The 15,459-nt window shown below is 43.5% G+C and overlaps 1 protein-coding gene across 1 annotated transcript in view; it reads right to left on the bottom strand.

Annotated features, from left to right (window-relative positions):
- The window catches only part of SHC3 (SHC adaptor protein 3), a 180,875-nt gene that overhangs the window by 40,616 nt on the left and 124,800 nt on the right, over positions 1 to 15,459 (bottom strand). The window contains exon 7 of the mRNA XM_052645198.1: positions 7,443 to 7,569. Coding sequence (XP_052501158.1) covers positions 7,443 to 7,569 — 127 coding nt within the window. The remainder of the gene's footprint in view (positions 1 to 7,442; positions 7,570 to 15,459) is intronic.

The following is a 15,459-nucleotide window of genomic DNA, read 5'->3' as shown; positions in this document are numbered from 1 at the left end:
TGGAAAAGAGTTGACTCATTGGGAGGGATTGGGGGCAGGAGGAGAAGGGGACAACAGAGGATGAGATGGCTGGATGGCATCACTGACTCAATGGAAATGAGTCTGAGTGAACTCTGGGAGTTGGTGATGGACAGGGAGGCCTGGCATGCTGTGATTCATGGGGTCTCAAAGAGTCGGACACGACTGAGAGACTGAACTGACAAGAACCTAGTGTATAGTTCAGGGAACTCTATTCAGTACTCTATAATGACCTATAGGGAAAGAAAATCTAAAAAGAAGCGGAGATATATACATATATATATATATATATATATATATATATATATATATATAACTGACTCACATTGTTGTATAGCAGAAAGTAACACAGCACTGTAAGTCAACTATAATTTTTAAAATAGGCTATGGATTTGAGCAGACATCTCTCCAAATAAGATATACAAATAGCCAATAAGCACATGAAAAGATACTTGACATCAATAGTCACCAAGAAAATGCAAATCAAAATCACAGTTAGAGACCACTTTGTACTCACTAGGATAGCTAAAATCAAAATGATGGACAATAACAAATACCAGTGAAATTGAAACTCATATATTCTGGTAAAAATATAAAATGGTACAACCACTTTGGAAATCAGTTTGGCAGTTTCTAAAACTTTAGCACAGAGTTACCATGCTGCTGCTGCTGCTAAGTCACTTCAGTCGTGTCCGACTCTGTGCGACCCCATAGACGGCAGCCCACCAGGCTCCCCCGTCCTGGGGATTCTCCAGGCAAGAACACTGGAGTGGGTTGCCATTTCCTTCTCCAATGCATGAAAGTGAAAAGTGAAAGTGAAGTCGCTCAGTCGTGTCTGACTGTTCACGACTCCATGGACTGCAGCCTACCAGGCTCCCCCGTCCATGGGATTTTCCACGCAAGAGGACTGGAGTGGGGTGCCATTGCCATATGACTAGGTAATTCTATTCCTAGTTATATACCCAAGAGTATTGAAACATCTGTTCACACAAGAACTTGTACACATATTCACAGCAGCACAATTCATGAGAACTAAAAGGTAAAAACAACCCTAATATCCATAAACCAAGGAATGAATAAACGAAAGGTAACAAATGTATGCAAAAGAAAATTATTAAAACCCCAAAATGCCATACTAATACATGCTACAACATAGCTTAACTTCGAAAACAATCCAATAAGTGAAAGAATTCAAGCACATATTGTATGATTCCATTCATACAAAATATCCAGAACTGCAAATCAATGAAGACAGAAAGTAGAGCAATGATTATCTGGGGAGAGAAGATTGCAAGTTGGGGAATTAACTGCTACTAAGTATGGAGTTTCTTGCTGGGCTGATGAAAATGTTCTGGAATTATTCAGGAATGATAGTCATACAGTCTCTGACAGTACTAAATACTACAGAACTATATATTCCAAAAGGGTATTTTCATCCTAAATTATATATCAAAAAAAATTTTTTTAATAATCAAAAGAGATTTGACCACATTTGAGTTCTTTTTCATTGTGTTCTCTAGTTTTGTGTTGAAAATGACCCTGGATCTTGGCAAGAATAATCAGAGGAAAAATCTTCTAAGGAAAATCAGACCATACCAAAAATTCCATTCATTTAAGATTACAACTTTTGATTTCCGGTTGGAGATGGGAGATGATTCCAGATACAGAGTCTGCTCCCAATAATTAATACAATGAGCAAAAAATAATTCACAAATAATGAGTAAAGTCATCCAACCAGCAGCAGCAGGAGTGGAGAGAGGAAGCCATGTGCACCAACCTGAAACTTTGAGATGCTGGGGCAGCTTACTGGGCCCTAACACACCACGCTCACTCCACACTCATCTGTCCCCAACTCTATTCTGAGGAATGTGGACAAAGAAGCTGATTATACCAAATTCTCACACTTCCAGCTCATTCCCAATTTGAAAACAAGTGGCCTGAGCAAGCAAGAAGCAAACCCAAGGTGAACTGCTCACAAACAGAACCTCCCGTCTTGCTGGCCTCTGGGAAATCTAGGAGGAAAATGGGCCAATGACTTCTGCAATCCAAGGTCTCTGGAAAAGGGTGGAGAGGGGACAAAGAGTGTGGCAGCTGGAGGCAAGATGTGCTCTCTCATGGCCCCAGCAGGGCCAGGAGGTGACACATTCCCACCTGATGGGTCCCAGACCTGCTCAGTGGACACAAGCAGCTTGTCAGACCAGATGAGAATGATGCCAGGGAACACGACCCCTGGTTGATACTCTGCTTTAGAAATTTTATACCATTACTTGCATATTGGATTCAAAGTTTTATCAATAGATAAGATCTCTCTACTTCATTTTCTTTCCCAAAACGTCTTCAAATTTTATTACATAGAAACATGTAAGGACTTCACACCTTAAGTATATGCCCAGAGAAGCATGTAGGTCAATTAACTCTCCCCATTCATTTTTGTACATACTAATTTAATAGTATCTATTTGACTTTTGTGTAACATTTTGAAAGTACAGAAAAGCTAAATTAATATAAAAGACACCTACACATCCACCACTGAGATTTAAAAAGTGTGAACATTTTGCTATATTTAATTCCTTTCTTTTTAAAGAAATAAAATTTGTCAGACTCACATTGGCTGAATAAGTATGTGATATTGACAGTAAAATGTTAATAGTAGAATCTAGGTGGTTGGTTGTACAGGTGTTCACTGCAAAATTCTTTTTACATACTGGAATACTGTTCTTATAAAATGTTAGGGAAGAGATACACTTAACAAAACCAGGTATAGCCCACCCCAAGCCCCTGTTGGTTTTCCAGGTGGCTCAGTAGTAAATAATCTGCCTGTCAATATAGGATACATAGGTGACGTGAGTTCAGTCCCTGAGTCGCAAAGATCCCCTGAAGGAGGAAATGGCAACCCACTTCAGTCTTCTGGCCAGGAGAATCCCATGGACAGAGGTGGTCTACAGTCTATGGGGTCACAAAGAGTCGGGCATGACTTTGCATGCATGCATGCACCTAGCTTCTATGTACAAAAATTTGGGCTTCCCAGGTGACACAGTGGTAAATAATCTGCCTGCCAATGCAGGAGATGCAAGAGCCACGGGTTCGGTCCGTGGGTCAGAAAGATCACCTGGAGAAGGAAATGGCAAATCACTCCAGTATTCTTCCCTGGGAAACTCCATGGACAGAGGAGCCTGGCGGGCTACAGCCCATGGGGTCGCAAAGAGTTGGACATGACTGAACATGCATGCATACATGTTCCTGTCATCCTCACATGTCCTAGAGTTGGTATGTAATATTCTTGCACGTTTTTATACTCTTTATACACATGCATTTATCCATAAGCTACATATACAGTTATTTATGTGTTTTTAAAATTTCCATAAATGCTTCATATCTTTTTTTACTTCATTTAAAATGTTTGAGATTCGTTTTGATAATACACATCTACTGATGAATTCTGTTTAATGGCTATATTCCATTATAAAACAAAATTTAGAACTTTGTTCACCCACTGTCCTGTGAAGGGCTATAGGGTCCCCACTACTTTCTAACTCTTTTTTCACACAGCTTATATGAGTTTGCAGAAGTCCTTGTCAACCAGGAAAAATGGGGCTTCCATAGGCACCCCCAGAATGAATACCTTAAAAGAAATTCTCCAGTGGATGAAAAAAAATTAAAAATCTCTTTCAAGAAAGATGAAGACTTCAGAGAGATAATGAAGACAGAGGAATATAATGCTTTCACGACTAAGTCTGGAATATAGCCATAGAAGTTGGAGGAAAAGTAAATTCAGGAGAAATTAACCTTTATTGACAGTGAACACACCATTGTATTAAGCTTTCAGTAGGAGAAGTGACTGAATGATCAATATGCCTCATTACTCTCTTTTTAATGCTGCATGGAATATTCTTATCTCCTAAGGAAACTCAAGAGTAGACGCTGAACATTTTTTATAATAAACTAAACATCTCACAATTCCTGTTTACATTTACTATTTCACTTAATGTTTAAATGAAATATTTAACCTCAGTTCTAGACTTTCTAGAACACACCAAAAAAAGTTTCTTTTCATCATAGGGGACTGGAATGCAAATGTACGAAGTCAAGAGATACCTGGAGTAACAGGCAAGTTTGGCCTTGGAGTACAAAATGAAGCAGGGAAAAGACTAAGAGAGTTTTTCCAAGAGAGCATACTGGTCATAACAAACATCTTCTTCCAACAACACAAGGGACAACTCTACACATGGACATTGCCAGGTGTTCAATATCGAAGTCAGATTGCTTATATTCTTTGCAGCCAAAGATGGAGAAGCTCTATACAGTCAGCAAAAACAAAACCAGGAGTTGACTGTGACTCAGATCATGAACTCCTTATTGCCAAGTGCAGACTTAAATTGAAGAAAGTAGGGAAAAAACACTAGACCATTCAGGTATGACATAAATTAAATAAATCCCTTACAATTATACAGTGAAAGTGAAAAATAGATTCAAGGGATTAGATCTGATAGATAGAGTGCCTGAAGAACTATGGTCGGAAGTTTGTAACATTGTACAGGAGGCAGTGATCAAAACCATCCCCAAGAAGAAGAAATGCAAAAAGGCAAAATAGTTGTTTGAGGAGGCCTTACAAATAGCTGAGGAAAGAAGAGAAGTGAAAGGCAAGGAGAAAAGGAAAGATATATCCATCTGAATGCAGAGTTCCAAAGAATAGTAAGGAGAACTAAGAAAGCCTTCCTAAGTGATCAATGCCAAGAAATAGAGGAAAACAATAGAATGGGAAAGACTAAAGATCCCTTCAAGAAAATTAGAGATACCAAGGGAACGTTTCATGCAAAGATGCGCTCAATAAAGGACAGAAATGATATAGACCTAACAGAAGACGAAGATATTAACAAGAGGTGGCAAGAATACACAGAAGAACTATACAAAAAATATCTTCATGACCCAGATAATCATGATGGTGTGATCACTCACCTAGAGCCAGACATCCTAGAGTGAGAAGTCAAGTGAGCCTTAGGAAGCATCAGTATGAACAAAACTAGAGAAGGTGATGGAATTCCAGCTGAGCTATTTCAAATCCTAAAAGATGATGCTGTGAAAGTGCTGCACTCAATATGCCAACAAATTTGGAAAACTCAGCAGTGGCCACAGGACTGGAAAAGGTCAGTTTTCATTCCAATCCCAAAGAAAGGCAATGCCAAAGAATGCTCAAACTACCACACAATTGCACTCATCTCACACGCTAGTAAAGTAATACTCAAAATTCTCCAAGCTAGGCTTTAACAGCACATGAACTGAGAACCTCCAGATGTTCAAGGTAAATTTAGAAAAGGCAGAGGAACCAGAGATCAAATTGCTAACATCCACTGGATCATCAAAAAAGCAAGAGAATTCCAGAAAAACATCTACATTAACTATGCTAAAGCCTTTCACTGTGTGAATCATAACAAACTGTGGAAAATTCTTAAAGAGCCAGGAATACCAGATGACCTTACCTGCCTGCTGAGAAATCTGTATCCAGGTCAGGAAGCAACAGTTAGAACTGGACATGGAACAACAGACTGATTCCAAATTGGGAAAGGAGTACATCAAGGCTGTATATTGTCACTTTGCTAATTTATCTTATATGCAGAGTACAGCATGCAAAATGCCAGGCTGGAGGAAGCACAAGCTGGAATCAAGATTGCCGGGAGGAATATCAATAACCTCAGATATGCAGATGACACCACCCTTATGGCAGAAAGTGAAGAGAAACTAAAGAGCCTCTTGATGAAGGTGAAAGAGAACAGTGAAAAAGCTGGCTTAAAACTCAACATTCAGAAAACTAAGACCATGGCATCTGATCCCATCACTTCATGGCAAATAGATGGGGAGACAATGGAAACAATGACAGACTTCATTTTCTTGGGCTCCAAAACCACTGCAGATGGTGACTGCAACCATGAAATTAAAAGACACTTGCTCCTTGGAAGAAAAGCCATGACCAACCTAGACAGCATATTAAAAAGCAGAGACATTACTTTGCCAACAAAGGTACGTCTAGTCAAAGCTATGTTTTTTCCAGTAGTCATGTATGGGTGTGAGAGTTGGACTATAAAGAAAGCTGAGCACCAAAGAATGGATGCTTTTGAACTGTGGTGTTGGAGAAGACTCTTGAGAGTCCCTTGGACTGCAAGAAGATCCAACCAGTCCATCCTAAAGGAAATCAGTCTTGAATATTCATTGGAAAGACTGATGCTGAAGCTGAAACTCCATTATTTTGACCACCTGATGTGCAGAAATAACTCATTGGAAAACACCCTGATGCTGGGAAAGATTGAAGGCAGGAGAAGAACAGGATGACAGAGGATGAGATGGTTGGATGGCATCACTGACTCGATGGACCTGAGTTTGAGCAGGCTCTAGGAGTTGGTGATGGATGGGGAAGCCTGGCATGCTGCAGTCCATAGGGTCGCAAAGGGTCAGACATGACTGAGCAACTGAACTGAACTGAACTTAATGTTTAAAATATTGCAAGCTTCTATTATTTTTATTTTACAGAGAAAACTTATTGTTCAGTCAGTAAGTTCTGTCCAACTCTTTGTGATGCCCACACACTGCAGCTCGCCACGCTTCCCTGTCCTTCACTGTCTCCTGGAGTTGGCTCAAACTCATGTCCATTGAGTTGGTGATGCCATCCCACCATCTCATCCTCTGTCCCCTACTTCTTCTCCTCTTGCTCTCAGTCTTTCCCAGCTTCAGGGTCTTTTCCAATGAGTCAGCTCTTAGCATCATATGGCCAAAGGATTGGAGCTCCAGCTTCAGCGTCAATCCTTCCAACAAATATTCATGGTTGATTTTCTTTTGTATCGACTGGTTTGATCTCCTTGCAGTCCTAGGGACTCTCAAGAGTCTTCTCCCTACAGAAAAAAACTGCTGAGACAAAGATCAGGACCCTACAGCCACTGAGCCTGAAAGCTACAAAGTCCAATAAAGCAGAACCATGCTGGTCATCCCAAGCATAGCGCCTCATGACAGGAGCCCCCGAATCAGGACTCTGTCTAACCCTGATGATGACAATAACAGCACAGGTAGAACCCGGGGTGACACCCACCCAAGAAGACAACATATGGGGACATCACATGCTTGCAGAGGGAACAGAATAAAAACATATCATACTGGGTTTTTTTGGTAACCTTAGCTACTGTCACTATAGTTTCAAGAAAATGTTTTTCTAAACATTGGGAGCATCACCCATATGTCAGCTTCCATCTGTCGGTTTTCTGAGCCCCAGCCCAGCACCAGCCAGGTGTCCCCAGGCCCAGGAAGCCCTGTGATTAACTGTCTGTTCAGAGCACTCCTCAGGGAGCTGTTTTCTGGTTTTTCTCCTTTTAAGTCGTTTTAAGAGGAAAGGGCAGAAAATGCAGAAAGGCCGCTGCAAATGGTGTCACAGCACTACTCACCGGTCATGAAGAGCAGCGATCTTGGAAGGACACTGCAAATACTGCTTAAACCGGAGCTCAAAGGCTTGTCCGATGGAGCCGATGACATCCTGGGCCAGCCCATCACAACACTCCAGAATGTGACAAGCTGCGGGAGCAAGGGACACAGGCCCATTAGAAGCAGAGACTGGAGCTACCCAGGCTCCTTCTTCCTGAGAGTGAAACTCCGCAGCCTAGGGAAGAAGAAGGCGCCAAGGAGGTGGCTTTCATAACATGTCCTGGCAGTTCTGCCTGCAGCTTAATCCCAGGAGCCCCCAGACACAGCTTCACCACAGGGATCCATTTCTTAATAGCTTATTCTCTACAAAAGCAAAGGTTCTGTTTGTAAGTCCATTTTAAATTTTTAAAATTCAACTTGATGGCTTTTCAATTGCTTGAGAGTCTATAAAATATCAACTTTGAACTCAACTGGGAAATAGAGTTTGGAGGGAAATCTTAACATGGCAAAGGAATCCCTCTAAGACCCCATGAACCTTAAAATTGGACTTAAACTGACTCTTTTTCTTAAATGTATTTATTTTTAATTGGAGGATAACTGCTTCACGATGTTGTGTTGGTTTCTGCCATACATCAGCATGAATCAGCCTTAGGTATACATATGTCCCCTCCCTCTTGAGCCTCCCTCCCCACCTCTCACTCCCTCCCACCCCATCTAGGTTGTCACAGAGCTGTGAGTTGAGCTGCCTGCATCATACAGCAAGTTCCCTCTGGCTATCTGTTTTACATGTGGCAATGTATAAGCTTCAGTGCTGCTCTCTCAATTCATGCCACCCTGTCCCTTCCCTTGCTGGCTCCACAAGTCTGTTCTCTGTCTGCGTCTCTATTGCTGCCCTGCAAATAGGTTCATCAGTACCATTTTTCTAGATTTCATGCATATGGGTTAATACGCGATATTTGTTTTTCTTTCTGACTTACTTCACTCTGTATAACAGGTTCTAGTTTCATCCACCTCACTAGAACTGACTCAAATTCATTCCTTTTATGACAGAGTAATATTCCATTGTATACTTGTACAACAACTTCTTTATCCATTCATCTGTCAAAGGACATCTAGGCTGTTTCCGTTTCCTGGCCATTGTAAATAGTGCTGCAATGAACACTGGGGTACATGTGTCTTTTAGAATCATGGTTTTTCTCAGGGTATATGCCTAACAGTGGGATTGCTGGCTCATATGGTAGTTTTATTCCTAGATTTTTCAAGAAATCTGTTCTCCATAGTGGACTGTATCAATTTATATTCCCACCAATCATGCAAGAAGTTTCCCTTTTCTCCAGTATTTACTGTTTGTAGATTTTTTTTGATGATGCCATTCTGAACAGTGTGAGGTGATACCTCATTGTAGTTAAACAAACTCATACTGAATGAATCTTGAGGTATCTTACGGCCTTGGAGGAAGTTGTTTGCTCATTTCCTAGGGGGAGTAAAGTGTCATCACCAAATGTGGCAACTCCAAGCACTAAGACTCAACTCAAAAGCATCTTAACTTTTAAGATGCATTTAAAGAGACACTAATTAGCCAGTATGACCAACCCACCACATGCCATCTGCATGTACACCAGAAGAGCCTGGACAATCATGCTGCTTCTCATCAAAGAGGTGTTGGCAGTCAGATGAGGGCCCCTCAGGGACCTGGAGCAACCTTAACCCACTGGGGTGCCTGCCTTCCTGGTGGCCAGGAGGTGGCATAATCCATGTGGAACCTTCAGAGAAAAAAGGGTCAAATGGAGGAAGGTGCCAGAGAAGGTCCCCTCTGCTCTACAAGTAGAACTGTCTCCTCCCCAGACACAGGTCCATGGCATCCCACAGAAACATCTCAGCCCCTCCACGTGGCACCCTGACCAGTGCAACATGTTCTGCTACTAATGAGATAAAGGCATTCTCCCTGGAGAAAATGACAGATGTGTGTGTCACACTCCATCTTTCTCTTGCCACCAGTTAGGACACAACTGTGTTTCAAGGAGGTTCCTCCAGGAGCATGGTGGATGCCCAGCAGTGAGGAGAGGCATTGCTACAGCAGTGAGCTGTTCCCTGGGGCAGTGATTAGGAAGGTGCAGAAGCATTGCCACTGCAGGGGAAGTCAGCAAAGAGAGGACTCATTAAGATGGGAAGCTGCGAGGGAAGGAGCAGAGACACCACCACCTCCACAGTTTGGCCGCTCTTCCATCACGATGCCGCCTTCTCCATGCACAACGCCAGCCAGGCACTGCACAGCCCACCCTGATGGTGGCTGCTGGGCTGGGGAGCCTGAGGTTTCTTCTCCTCACAGGCTCAAGGAAGGAGCATGCCTCTGAGGACACAGAAACAAGAATTTTCTGGGAAGACCAAGTGTAACTGGATCACTGCTTCGGGCTGCAATGCAGTCCCCTTGGGTCTCAAGCCCATGCTCAGTGGCTTAGTCATGTCCAACTCTTGTGACCCTATGGACTGCAGCCCGCCAGGCTCCTCTGTCCATAGGCTTTCCCAGGCAAGTATACTGGAGTGAGCTGCTGTTTCCTTCTCCAGGGGATCTTCCCGACCCTGGAATCAAACCCATGTCTCCTCATCTCCTACATTGGCAGGTGGATACTTTACCACTGAACCACCAGGGAAGCCTTATCCCTTGGATACACTAGCCCTAGCACAGATATGGACTAGCCCTAGCACAGATATGGCCAAGGGATTTGTCCCAGGAGACAGATGTCCCAGCTGTATCTCTGTGAGCCAAAAATGATATTCTTTTATGTTATTATGGGTATTAGTATTTATTATTAACCCAGGTAAACATAAAGCAAGCCCATATTAAGCAGCTGTTGTAGTCGCGTGATTGTTCATTAACGGACAGGATTGGAGGTGTCTTTCCAGCCAATAAGGAAATAGGAGTCTAGGATGGATTGAGGGAAAGACACCTGGCTCCCCCTCCTGCCCCGTGTTTCCAGCCACACCTGTCCCCTCCACCCAGCATCAGCACCAGCCAAGGGAACCAGCTGGCTAGTACTTTGGAGAACCAGAATAACAACTAGGGATGAGTCAAGAAAGTGAAGCTAGTCTTTCTTCTAAGGAGCAAATCAGCACTTAGGCTTTAACACAGTGAATGAAGAATAAGGTTTCTGCCGAGGTCCGCACAGCTCTCTCACCTTCTACACACCAAAGAAGTCCAGGCCTGAGATAGGTCTTTAAGTCAGTTCCTGGGACAGTTGGAAGATGCAGGGCTCTGGGTGGAAGCACCCTCGCTTGGTGACAGTGGAGCCCTAGTATTTGGATACAAGAGGGCGACAGAACCTGCAGATGCAGGATTAAATCATGACTCCAGGCTCTGGGGCCAGGCTCAGTCCTCCGTGGACTGAGTAAGTATCATCTGTCAGTTGGGTTTAAGGATCCTTCTGTAGAATGACTTCTCTGCGCTCCAGAAACTCACTCCAAATCTAAAACCAACCTGGGCTGACAGTCTCTCTGGGCCTCGGATTTTCTCTTGGTGTTGCAATGGTTTTTAGCTTAAAAGCCACTATCATCTAGCCTCACCTGTGGGAGGATTATGAGGGCCTCCTCAAAGGTGACCAGCAGAGCTGCTTGTTTTATATCCCACAATGCAAACAGGGAGCTGGAGGTGTCTGTCATCCATGAATGAGAAGGAGAAGCACTGGATAAAAAGTACATACAGAGTGGTGGGGCCCAGAGTCAAGACTCAAAATGATGCTGTAAAACCTAAAATGTGGCCCCCATACAAACACAGGACCAGCAAAATGAGGTCATTCCTCAATCTGTCCCTTTTGGAGGAAACTGGCTCTTTTGTAGCGGTACAGTAGTGTACCACTGGGGGGTGAACAGTAGTGAACAGAAGGGGGGTGAGGACTGGAGGTGCTGGTTTGCCCAGCTGGTCTCTCTTCTTGACCAAAAGCAAGGCCAACATCACTCTCCAGGAACTCACTCAGACACACAGCAGTCACCTCAGCCCTGACACTAGCAAGGGGCCTCATCAGGCTTCACCACAAAGGCCTCTCCCAGCTGGGGATGAGCCACTTGAGAGCAGCGTGTGCTGAGACCCTTATAATCACATCAGATAGAACTGAGATATGGCGTCTTTACTCACATGGCAACCACACATCTTCCACGCACAGTAGACCCTGGCAGGGCAGAAGTTACTATGTAAGATGCCAGTCCAGTTTCCCTATGGCTCCAAACAAGTCCAGAAGCCAGTGGCTCCACCTGCCCATTGGTGTTCGACGCTGCCCCAGCCATCTAACTGATGAGCGGACTGCAGGCCACCTGGGACCTCCATTCATCTGAGCCTGCTCTCTGAGCCCTGCCTGGGACAGTTGCTCTATTAGTCAGCACAAACAAGTGATGCTGCAATAAGAAAGAGCCCCAGCATCTCGGTGACAACTCCATTCTTTTCTGCTCATTCCTGGGCAACTCTCCTCAATCACCCCAACTCTCCTCAACCGGGTGGTGACATCATGAGCCAGGCTGCTTTGATCTTTCAATCCTGAATTTCAATACAAGGCCTCCTCCACAAGCCAGGGGAGAAAGAGACAGCAGGGCCTTGTACCAGCACTCATGCATTCTGCTCTCACACAGAACTGTCACCTGGCTCCTCCTCTACCCGGGAAAGGCTGGCAGTACTGTCTCCTGGGAGCTCGGGGAGAAGGAGGTCAAGACATAAGTGAGCGCTAGCAATGCTTATCATGTACACCAAACACCCAAATGGCTTTACTTCTGTAAATAAGAAGTTGTCAAGGTTTGTTCATGCTTACCAGTAAAGAACTCTTCACTGTACTGAGCATATGTCCCAAATAGATGTTAACTTATTTATAAATTATGAACATAATATAATACTTCCTTCTTTCCTTGTGCTCAGTTGGGTCCAACTCTTTGCGACCCGATGAACTGTAACCTGCCAGGCTCCTCTGTCAATGGAATTTTCCAGGCAAGAATACTGAAGCGAGTCGCCATTTCCTACTCCAGGGTTTTTCTGGATCCAGGAATCAAACCTGCATCTCCTGTGTCTGCTGCATTGACAGGTGAATTCTTTACCACTAGTGCCTCTTGGGAAGCCCAATATAATCGTATGTATATTATAAAAACATCTTTTAACATATATAGGCCTTTTCTGGTGGCTCAGACAGTAAAGAATCTGTCTGTGATGCAGGAGGCACTGGTTTGATCCCTGGGTAGGGAAGATCCCCTGGAGAAGGGAATGACAACCCACTCCAGCATTCTTGCCTGGAGAATCCCATGGACAGAGGAGTCTTGCAGGCTACAGTCCATGGGGGTCGCAAAGAGTCAGACATGACTGACACTTTCTTTTTACCTTTCAAAAAGGACGCAACAAAGATAAACAAAAGTTCAAGTTGTCTCGTTGACCCTGAAAGCATCACTCTGTCAGTTATTATCTCAAAGCAAGATAATTATTTTGAGTGAGATATTTATATTTAGACACTGCCCTGCCAGTGTCTAACAATGATAGATAAAAATTCGTCTTTCCATCTCCGGAAAACTTTTCTTAATCATTTAGAGTTTGGAGGGGTTGATTCCTTATCTGATTAGTGTGTGTGTGTGTGTGTGTGTGTGTGTGTGTGTGTGTGTGTTTGTGAAAGTAAGATCTCACTTCCCATACCCGCTTTGTGGTCCTGGAGCCACTGACACACAGAAAGGATGTCACTGGTTCACTGCACCTTTTATTTATGATTACAAGGTAATATCCCCTCTATCTCAAATCAACAGTGACTATAAACAGAGGCTCCAACATGTGTCTCCCACCACAGTGGCCACGTCGATACCTTGTGGGTTGGGCCACCCCACCTTGGTGGGCACTAGTTCCATGGGGCGGGGGGCGGGGTAGTGGGACTCTGCAAGTATGGGCAGAAAACCTCGCAGGATCTGTGCTGCTCTTTTAGGAAGTCATGACCCCTTCTACCCACACCCACACCCACACCCACACCCACACTTCCAACTCACACTTCACAGCCATCCAGCCTCCCCAAGCCAGCCCAGCCCTTGCAGTGGTCCCACCTTGGACTCTCCTCCTGTCCTCATATCTAGACTCACAGACTCTCCAAGAGTTCAAGTTCATAGCCACATTCTTTACCAACTGGTGACTGACACAGGGAATCTCAGAGACATCTGGAATCATTGCCCAATCAGAAAAAGACCATACCAAACAATGACTGTCTCTCTTTCTCCTTGTGGGCTAATAACTCTCACCCCTTAAAAGGAACACGGAACACCGGTGAATTCTTAGCAGAGAGCTGGAGGCTACAAACTCAAGCATAGTTTTCAGTCAGCTCTAGTGTATCCACTTAGTATATTCACATGCTCATTGTTTCAGATTTTTTAATCCAAGACAGGTAAGAACTTCGAGATTCCGCTCCATGCTCTTAATTAAGAGTTGTTTTCAACATCACTAATTATTAGAGAAATGCAAACTAAATCCACAGTGAGGCATCACCTCACACCAGTCAGACTGGCCATCATCAACAAATCTACAAACAATAAGTGCTGGAGAGGGTGTGGAGAAAGGAGAATTCTTTTACATTATTGGTGGAAATGTCAGTTGATACTGCTACTGTGAAGAACAGTATGGAGGTCCCTTAAAAATACTAAAAATAGAACTACCATATGACCCAGAAGTCCCACTCCTGGGCATATACTCTGAGAAGACCATAATTCATACTAACACATATATGTGGAATCTAGAAAAATGGTACAGATGAACCTATTTCCGGGGCAGGAATAGAGAGTCAAACATAGGGAACAGACATGTGGGCACAGGGTGGGAAAGGAGAGTGGAATGGCTTGACCCATCTGCACCACCATGTGTAAACAGATGGCTGGTGGGAAGCTGCTGTGTAGCACAAGGAGCTCAGCCCAGTGCTCTGCAACGATGTGGGGGATGGGAGAGAGACGCAAGAGGGAGGGGCCATGTGTGTACACATAGCTGATTCACTTCATTGTACGACAGACACTAACACGCTACCATAAAGTAACTGTACCCCAATAATAAATAAACAAAAACAAAAAGATACACACACCCCAATGTTCATTGCAGCACTGTTTACAATAGTCAGGACATGGAAGCAACCTAGATGTCCATACAACAGCGTATGTATGTTGCTGTGTATAACATAAATAACTAATGAGAACCTAACATATCACACAGGGAACTCTACTCAATGTTCTGTGATGACCTAAATGGGATGGAAATCCAAAAAACAGGGGATGTATGTGTATGCTCAGCTCATTCACTGCTGTACAACAGAAAGAAACATAACATTGTAAAGCAACTATATTCCAATAAAAAATAATAAAAATTTAAAAAGTGAGTTTAATATGTGTTCTAGCCCTAGAGCAGCAAACTAAAATTATAAGGAGATAGTTCTGCACCCCTCAGACTGGCAGGAATCTAAAAACCTGAAAATGCCAAGTGTTGAAGAAGCCAAGGAGTCCTCCTGTGCCACTTGTGGAACTGCACAGTGAAATAACCTTTTTTTTTTTTTTTTAAGCTGAAGATGTCCCAAAACACAGTGATTTGTCCCAGAGGTATAAACCCTAAGAACATTCTTGCACATGAGCACAATGTGCAAAGTATCTATTGGAGACTTCACTCAGTAGACACTTGTTGAACATGAACTGTGTACCACGCCCTATCCTATAATCTACAGATACAACAAGGAACAAAACAGAGTCCTGCTCTCATGAAGCTGACAGTCTAGAGGGTAGACACTGAAAATAAGAAAGGAAAAATACACCGCTTGCATGGATTGAATGGTGCCCCTGCACAAAACCCTGTCTGCATCCTGACCTCTTGAACCTGTGTAAAAGGGTCTTTCCAGATGTCCTTAAGTTAAGGACCTCAAGATGAGATCATTCTGGATTAGGATGGGCCCCAAATCCAATGACAAGTTTCTTATTATAAGGGACAGAAGAAGCGACGACACAGTCACGGAGGAGGGGGAGATGATGTGGAGACGGATGCCAAGACTAGAGTGATACAACCACAAG

Source organism: Budorcas taxicolor, chromosome 8 (genome assembly GCF_023091745.1).
Source record: "Budorcas taxicolor isolate Tak-1 chromosome 8, Takin1.1, whole genome shotgun sequence".
Lineage (NCBI taxonomy): Eukaryota > Metazoa > Chordata > Mammalia > Artiodactyla > Bovidae > Budorcas > Budorcas taxicolor.
Note: the sequence above shows the minus strand (reverse complement) of the source record. Positions and strands in the feature narration are given on the sequence as shown.